This window comes from Glycine soja, chromosome 15, assembly GCF_004193775.1.
Source record: "Glycine soja cultivar W05 chromosome 15, ASM419377v2, whole genome shotgun sequence".
Taxonomy (NCBI): Eukaryota; Viridiplantae; Streptophyta; class Magnoliopsida; order Fabales; family Fabaceae; genus Glycine; species Glycine soja.
Window position 1 is genome coordinate 3,444,885 of NC_041016.1, and position 8,611 is coordinate 3,453,495.

The 8,611-nt window shown below is 34.0% G+C and overlaps 2 protein-coding genes across 2 annotated transcripts; one reads left to right on the forward strand and one right to left on the reverse strand.

The window, feature by feature from the left end:
* The first annotated feature begins 1,072 nt into the window (after nucleotides 1-1,072).
* Nucleotides 1,073-3,531, forward strand: LOC114388066. Its single transcript, XM_028348399.1, has 3 exons — nucleotides 1,073-2,059; nucleotides 2,594-3,136; nucleotides 3,377-3,531. The coding sequence occupies exons 1-3, from the start codon at nucleotides 1,073-1,075 to the stop codon at nucleotides 3,479-3,481; spliced, it is 1,635 nt and encodes a 544-aa protein (XP_028204200.1). The 3' UTR covers nucleotides 3,482-3,531.
* Nucleotides 3,532-4,580: 1,049 nt separating this feature from the next.
* On the reverse strand, nucleotides 4,581-8,281 carry LOC114388487 (probable serine/threonine-protein kinase PBL5). The gene is made up of 5 exons (XM_028348998.1): nucleotides 7,990-8,281; nucleotides 7,071-7,324; nucleotides 6,761-6,950; nucleotides 6,084-6,475; nucleotides 4,581-5,336 (listed from the first exon to the last, which is right to left on the reverse strand). The coding sequence occupies exons 1-5, from the start codon at nucleotides 8,093-8,095 to the stop codon at nucleotides 4,821-4,823; spliced, it is 1,458 nt and encodes a 485-aa protein (XP_028204799.1). The 5' UTR covers nucleotides 8,096-8,281; the 3' UTR covers nucleotides 4,581-4,820.
* Between the last annotated feature and the right edge of the window lie 330 nt (nucleotides 8,282-8,611).

An 8,611-nucleotide genomic window follows, 5' to 3' on the forward strand; every position in this document is an offset into this window, starting at 1 on the left:
TGCTGTTAGCCGCGGCTATGGCTTTAAGATAGGGATTCTCCAATGCTTGGATGCAGGGTATAAACACATTCAATGATTTTGAGTGAATATGTTTTAATATAAAAGATATTGAATTAAAAGTTTATAATGTAATAACAACTAAAATACGCAATTAAGAACCAAATCTGTAAAATTAAATATAGGAATTTAAATCATAAAAAATATTTTATAAAAACTAAAAACAGAAAATAGGTATATATAAAAACTAAAAATATATTTAAGCAAAAAAAAATGATGAATTAAAATTCATTCAACATTGTTTTATTAATTATTTTTTTGTCTTAACTCTCTAATCTATCAAGATAAAAAGATTCTAGCTAATTCAGAGTTCAACTAAGAGGTAAGTAAAGTCTCATTGTGTATTGTATTAATTATTATATATACTCATTAGATTATATTTTATTATTCTAAAATAAATGTTTGTTTAGAAGGGGAAAAATAAATCATTAACAAAAAAAAATAACTTCACATATGCTAAATTATTAATTTATTAAATTGCATTCTCTCATGCGGGCATTGATAATTGAGTTATATGTAGAAATATAAAAACTATCCAGCAAACGCACATGTCTCAACATTGTATACTAATTTTTTTATCCTGCATTTTCTGTCTCTTCTTTTACATTTTGTATTTATTTTTTAAAATTGAAATTTCACTGCCCTTGCTTTGCACGGCTCAGTGTTCTAGTTTATTCTAAAAATATATATTGAGTTATTTCACTGTTCTTTTGACATTAAACTATTCAACGTAAACATCAAGGCAAATTCAAGAACTTAACCAAAATATAGATAAAGAAAAATTTGTGTTGACCAATATAATGCACTGTCAGCCCAGCATCCACTAAAATCGCATTCAACTTCGCTTCTAACCACAACAAATTTCACTTAGAAAGCACCAAAGGAGAACAAAATAGTAAAAGTGATACCTTCTTTCCATTTCTATGATCCGAACAATTCTCAGCTTGAAGGTTTTTTCCACCACCATCTACAATATTCTGAAAGGAAATTGAAGATCTAAGACTAACAAAAACAAATGTACTCTTCTTCCCATCAACGCATGCTCCACACAGGCTCCAAAAGCATCATCACTTGGTTGATCCTAATCACCATTGTACTCTACACCCTTTATTCTTCCAACATTATCCTCTTCAACAATGACCAACAAGATTGCCCCACTATCACCACCAATTTAAACGAGGCTACCCAAGAAAACCTTCGGGTAAGTACTTACAACAATACATCCTCAAAAACTATAGCTACCGATGATGAAAGTGTTGAAAAGAAAAAACCATTAGTAGAGAAACGACCAAGAGAGGATAATGATGACGACGAAGAAGAAGGAGAAGAAAAAAACAAAGAAGAAGAAGAAAACAAATCCCCCGTGGTAGTTAGATTAACACCCAAGCAAATGTCTGAGAGACAAGACACTGAGCTTAAACATGTTGTCTTTGGGATAGCTGGTTCCTCCAACCTATGGCACATTAGAAAAGAGTACATTAAGATATGGTGGAGGCCTAAGGAAACTAGAGGGGTAGTGTGGTTGGATAAAAAAGTGAGGAGTCAAAGCAATGAAGGGTTACCCGATATTTATATCTCGGGGGACACTTCAAAATTTAGGTATACGAATCGTCAAGGGCAAAGATCAGCGTTAAGGATATCAAGGGTTGTCACTGAGACATTCAAGCTTGGGATGAAAGATGTAAGATGGTTCGTGATGGGGGATGATGACACGATGTTTATGGTTGATAATGTGGTTAGAATTCTTTCCAAATATGACCATAGACACTTCTATTATATTGGAAGCTCATCTGAAAGCCATGTTCAAAACATTCATTTCTCATATGCCATGGCATATGGTGGAGGAGGATTTGCCATAAGCTACCCTTTGGCCCAGGAACTAGCAAAGATGCAAGATCGTTGCATTCAGCGCTACCCTGCTTTGTATGGCAGTGATGATAGAATTCAAGCTTGCATGGCTGAGCTAGGGGTGCCACTCACAAGAGAACCTGGCTTTCACCAGGTAACAAAATGATAGTAACCCATTTTCTAATATTGTTTTATTGATACATTTTTTTATTAGTGGTTAAAGTTTATTATAATGAAAAATCATGTAACTTGTTGTATAGAAAATGAGATCAAACAGTTAATCATAAAAAAATCTACAACAAAAAAAGTGTGTTAACAAATAAGTTGATAATATTTATACTAATATCATATGCCTCCCCATTATATTAAACAATGTTATTAGAAGACAGTCCATGAGTGCATTTGACAAATGAAAAAAGTGTATGAGTCGTTCTGATCTCACTAATAAAAATTAATGAATTACCAACTAATATTGGTCAATAACTTTATTTGGTAGCTGGATGTAGATACCAAATAGAATTATGGGATTTTGCATTTTGTAAATGAGAATGTAGAGCTATATGTTATACAGCGAAACTTGAACAAAATCTATAACGGAAGGTATAGTGAAAAGTGTGTGACTAGTACTCTTGTGTTATTATTATTGGGAATGCTTTGTGATGTTAATTTCCTTGGCTTGCTTATGCAGTATGATGTATATGGAGATCTACTAGGCCTTCTAGGGGCACACCCAGTGTCTCCACTTGTGTCACTGCACCACCTTGATGTGGTGCAACCAATATTCCCAAGGATGACAAGAGTAAGAGCCCTGCGGCACCTAATGGAGTCTGTGAATCAGGACTCAGGCAGCATAATGCAACAATCAATATGCTATGACAAACAAAATTTTTGGTCAATATCTGTTTCGTGGGGCTACGTGGTTCAAATCTTGAGGGGAGTGCTGTCCCCTAGAGAATTGGAGATGCCATCAAGAACCTTTCTCAATTGGTACAAAAGAGCTGATTACACTGCATATGCATTCAACACAAGGCCTGTTGCTAAACACCCTTGTCAGAAGCCCTTCGTTTACTATATGACCAACACTCATTATGACTCCACCACAAAACAAGTTGTTGGTGTTTACTCTCGTGACAAATCCAAATCCCCTTTCTGTCGGTGGAGAATGAATTCACCAGACAAAATCACCTCTGTTGTAGTTACAAAAAAACCAGATCCATTGCGCTGGAAAAAGGTAAAGATGCTTTTAAACTCACTTTTCCACACACACACTAACACTTATACAAACATAACATACTATGAAATGGCACTTTACACTTGTTTGCTAAGACATTCAAGCGCATGTTTCAAACAAGAGAAAAGAAAGAAGCCATTCATGTTTTTGCATTATAGGCTTTCCCTAAACATAATTGACTTCATTGATTCACGTTGAAATGGATCCTTTTACTAATTGAATGATTTTCTTTTTTTGCAGTCACCGAGGAGGGATTGTTGTAGAATATTGTCATCACGTAAGAGCACAAATACTCTATACATATGGGTGGGCAATTGTCAAGAGAGTGAAGTTACTGAATTATAGCATTGTGAACCCTCACATTGTTTTGTTTTCAATCACTGTTTGACATTTTTGTTTCTAAATATACTTCAAGTTAGATAGAAATAAATGAGTACAGAAGATGGAAATTCAACTTCGAAATATATTAATTTCCAATTTTTAGTCTCTAGTTGTACCAAACCTACTCCGCACACAAGTATAACTGCTTCATTTGACTAATGTTTTGTCACCCTCTACACTATTTCTTCCTTTTTTTTCACTCTGTAAATTATACAAAAGTAAGAGAAAAAAAATCTGTACACTTTTCTTGGTGTAGACACCAAGAGATAGGAAGAGAGAAAAAATGTGTGATTGATAAGTAGCGTGAAAGAAGAGAAGAACAAAGAAAAATGAAGAGTATCAATTACGTGTTCAAAAATCAGTACTTTTATGCAAAACATATTAAAGAGTGTAATTGTCTTTGAATGTATCTAATATAACACGTTCTTATTAATGTTTTCTGATGTGGGAGAGGACAATAAAGTCTTCAGCTTAACAAAATGTTTGTAGTTTTATTTTATTTTTTATTAATAATTATAAAAAATATTACCTCATTTTTACTCAACTTTTTATATAAATATAACAATATGAAATTTTTAAAATTCTCTCTGTATAACCTAATTTCTCAAATTCTTGCAACTTAAACTTCATATATCCCTCTTATACGTGTCTTATCCAAACACATTCAAAATCACACATAAAAGTTAATTTTATTATTTATAAAAAAAAAAAGATTCATTTTATAAATCTAATGTTACTCGTTTATGTATATTTATATAATCAAGGGAAAATATTAACAATTTTCAATCAATGAGTCGTAATCTCCTAAATAAATCCCAGCTCACATTAAGCAACGAGAATACATCATTCGGCCCATCAGAACCTATGACCTATAATCATATTTGACAAATAAGTTACTTAATTTTCTTAAAAGTTTATTTAACCACAAAAAATATTAAGCTTTACACCATCGAAATTAATTTTTAAACCAAATATACTAACATAAATCAAGAAACTGACGTACGTAGACTGCTAACATAAATCATTCTGCGCAAACAATTGGTATATAGTGTAAAGATAGTGATGACCCAGGAACTGCAATTATCATTAAGATCAAAAAGTGGATTCTTGTGGCAGAGGATAAATTCTAAAAGATGGAGCAAAACAAAAATTCCCGAGGAGAGGCATCCATCTTGAATACAAAAAAGCCAGCCCACATGTACACCAATGTTAGAGGAGCCAAAAAGAAGAATCTTCTTTATATGAAGCAAAATTGGATAACTAAGCATTTTACAATATGAATATCCAAAAACACATCACATTTCTAATCTCCAGAACTGTCTGTCTCAGAACCATTACTAACAAAATGTCTATGACCATCACTTCTCACCCTTGGAGAAGCTACACCTTTTCGAGAGCTTTCTGTCTCAGAACCACTACTATGACCATTACCAATACTAACAGTTCGTCTATGACGACCTTCGCTTCTTGCTCTTGTCTCAGAACCATTACAAACAATTCGTCTATGATCATGGCTTCTTGCTCTTGGATCAGAATCGTTACTGACAGTGCGTCTATGACCATTGCTTCTTTCTCTTGGAGAAGATAAACCTTTTCTACAGCTTTGTATTGAATGAACTTGGGGATCGTATTTCTGGGATGCAAGGTAATTTAGAGCTGTAACCACATCAGTTGTTTCGGGCCGCATATTAGGCTGTTCTTGAACACACATGGCAGCAATAGCAAGAGCTTGGTACAAACCTCTTATTGGATACTGACCTTCAAGCAATGGATCAACCATCTCACAGAATCTTTTACGGTTTTTGAATAAAGGCTTTGCCTGCAAACAAATATACATGCATTATAAGGTAGTGATTTTGGAAAGGTAAAAAAGTTGTCAGTTTACATAACTTGTCAATGAGAAAAATAGATCAGCAACTTTAAAAACAGAAACTTCTCTTCAACGTCATCAAACAACCAATTTGAAAAGTAGTGTGTTTGGTGGTAATAAGGATAAATAAGGAGCTCAATGAATTAATGTTTGTAACAGTATAAAGGCTAACTGAGTTAAAAATAATTACTGCAAATAAGCAGTGTCGTTGCAGACTAGCAATCAAAATAAAAGGGCTCAAAGGAACAATTTGGGATTATCTATCAATCAATGCTAGTACATTTGAGATTGTGTACTGTAAAATTTTGCATTTAAATCAAAAGTAAACACAAATAAAGATATCAAGTTACAAAGGGCGCCACTAGTTCACTTGTAACACATGACAAGCAAAATCAACTTGTTTTGTGTATAAAGTACTTCACCAATTATTGTGTTATATTCATTGACAGGAAAGGAAAACGAATGCAATAATCTGTCTAGTGGCATGACTATTACATGCCAATCAGACTCTAGATTTAGTAAGCACTTTACAAGCAACTTCCTGCAGGAGAAGGGCTTATCAAAGCTTCCAACTTTCTTATTATCAAAACTTAACTAATTTGAGTATTCAAGTTTATCAAAGGCATTGACAACAGATATGTGTAGCAACATCACAACAGATACGGATTCCAACTTGGTAAAAGATCATTGACATACCCATGCAACTAGATTTTGTTCTTTAGCAGGTTTTGTATTGTCGATCGCCTTCCTGCCTGTGATGATCTCCAAAAGAACAACTCCAAAGCTATAAATATCAGACTTGAACGTCAATTGACCCGTCATTGCATAATCTGGGGCACAATATCCATATGTTCCCATAACTCTGGTTGAAACATGGGTTTTATCACCACTTGGTCCTACTTTCGCCAAGCCAAAATCAGATAACTTGGAATGATATCCTTCGCCTAACAGGATATTGGAGCATTTCAGGTCCCGATATATGACAGGAGGTTTCATTTTATTATGCAAATACTCTAAGCCTCTAGCTGCACCAGCTGCTATTTTCATTCTTGTATTCCAGTCAATCGGTTTTCTACCACGCGGAAGATCTGGCAAAATGAGAGAAAGAAAAAGATACAAACCATGGGGACAAAGAATACCATTGCCAGTACATTCTAATCTATCCAAGGTTTTAAAAAACAATATGCGACAGTGATTTTGGCCGCAACATCAAAGTTTTTAAAGTCTCCACGATTACAATTGCGGCCACATGAGCGACATTGTCAGCAATTTCCCTCAATGTTAAGGATTGCTACAAACCCACAACTGCAACCACAATTTAAAACCTTGATTCTATCCAACAAAAAACAAGATATTAGGAAAACAGAATATACCGTGCAAATGATTCTCCAAAGATCCCAATGGCATATATTCGTAAACCAATAGCCTCTGCTCTCCCTCAGCACAAAAACCAATTAACTTGACCAAATTAGGGTGGTCTGCCAAACTCAATGTCAACACTTCAACAACAAATTCCCTAATTCCTTGAAGCCCATGAGGATCTAGTTGCTTTATTGCTACAACCTACACGAACAATAACAAGCCTGATCATAAACGTGCAAGACATGACAAGAGCTGGATTAAAACAACATAATTCTATTTCATTAATCGTTATATTAATTTTGGTACCTATTTTTAACGAACCTGGTTTATTTTCTCTATGCGCCCCTTATAAACCTTGCCAAACCCTCCTTCACCCAGAAAGCAATCTGACCTGAAATTCCCTGTTGCAGCTGCAAGCTCAGCAAAAGTAAATGTCTGTGCCCGGTAACTGTTAACTTTTCCTTCATTGGAAACCTCTTTTAAATTCAAATTCTCCACGTCCAGAGATAGCTGATCAGGCTTAGGATTATTATCTTCTTGTTTACCATTCACATTCAAATCAACTTTGACCTTATCTGCAAAAAATACACACACATACATACAATATTAATATCACGTGAGGGAGAGAGATCAAACAAAACGTCACGTAAATTCATCCAAGGATACCAATACCATAAATAATAAAAACCCTACAGCCATCAAAATTTAAAAGAAAAAAAAAACACAAAATGGCAAGCGCCACTTTGGATTATAGATCGGATCATTCAATCAACAACAACAACAAATTTTTTTTTGAAAAAAAAGTCCCATATTTTGGTTTATGGAACACGAACAATTTGAGTCCCTTCAAAATTATTCAATCCACGTTCAAAACTCATTCTAAAATTTCCAGAAGCGGTGACGCGAGAACGTTATTGTTGACCAACGAAAAAAATTGCATTATTAAACAGAAATAAATCAAAACCAAATTCATATTTTTCTTCCACATGTCAGAACGTAACAATATTTCCTTGAAAAAATTATTACAAAATGGAAAAAAAAATATCAATTTGCATCGATGAAAAGAAAGACCCTTGATCAATTCAGGACAAACCCACGTCCCAAATTTCAATTTTTTTAATAATAATGGTGAAGGTTGAACGCGATCACAAACAATGGGTCATGGGTGAACCTGATTCATCTCTGCTTTAGTAAAATGCATGAGAACATTAACTAATGAAGATCCATTGGCGAAATTTACCAGCAGCAGTATGTTTCTCGTTGTGATTGGTGTGCTTCTCGGCGTGATTAATGTTATTGTTGTTGGTTTTTTTGCTTGATTTGCCTGTGCAACGAAAGCAACCCATGTTTTAATAATCTCCGTCTTCTAAGGCTTAAACCGAAGAAAGCCCAGAAGAGAGTCCCCAAACATGAAAAAGGAGTGTCACGAACTGTGTATGAGAAAAAAGAGAGAGAAAGAGAAAGAGGGTCCTAATGTGGTGACCATTTTCCTGGAGCTTTAATATATTCTGTTCTGGGTGTCTCCAAGGTGAAACACGGATTGTAAAATCAAATGTTCTGCGTTACCAATTAAAAGAAAACACGAGAAAAGTAAAGGGCATTTATGTCCTTTTTGTGGGTTTCAAACGCTAAACCTAAAAGGCCTGTTTGGGTAGTTCAGTTTAAGTGCACCACTAAACTAACATTTTAGTTTTTTTAAAATATATTTTCATCCATGTAAATATAAAAACGTTATAACCATATAAAAAATTATCATTATAAGTTTAAATTTATCTGAATTTACATTAAAATGACACATTTTAATTTTATAAGTATTAAAAATCTCACATTAATAAATTTTAAATATTTTTATATTTATGAGG

Excerpts from the sequence above, each read along its gene's own strand:
- LOC114388066 (XM_028348399.1), top strand. The coding sequence starts at position 1,073 with ATGTACTCTTCTTCCCATCAACGCATGCTCCACACAGGCTCCAAAAGC. Across the intron at positions 2,060-2,593 it reads GAGAACCTGGCTTTCACCAG|TATGATGTATATGGAGATCT; the intron begins GTAACAAAATGA and ends TTGCTTATGCAG. Across the intron at positions 3,137-3,376 it reads ATCCATTGCGCTGGAAAAAG|TCACCGAGGAGGGATTGTTG; the intron begins GTAAAGATGCTT and ends CTTTTTTTGCAG.
- LOC114388487 (XM_028348998.1), bottom strand. The coding sequence starts at position 8,095 with ATGGGTTGCTTTCGTTGCACAGGCAAATCAAGCAAAAAAACCAACAAC. Across the intron at positions 6,476-6,760 it reads TTTGGAGAATCATTTGCACG|ATCTTCCGCGTGGTAGAAAA; the intron begins GTATATTCTGTT and ends TCATTTTGCCAG. Across the intron at positions 5,337-6,083 it reads AACAAAATCTAGTTGCATGG|GCAAAGCCTTTATTCAAAAA; the intron begins GTATGTCAATGA and ends ATTTGTTTGCAG.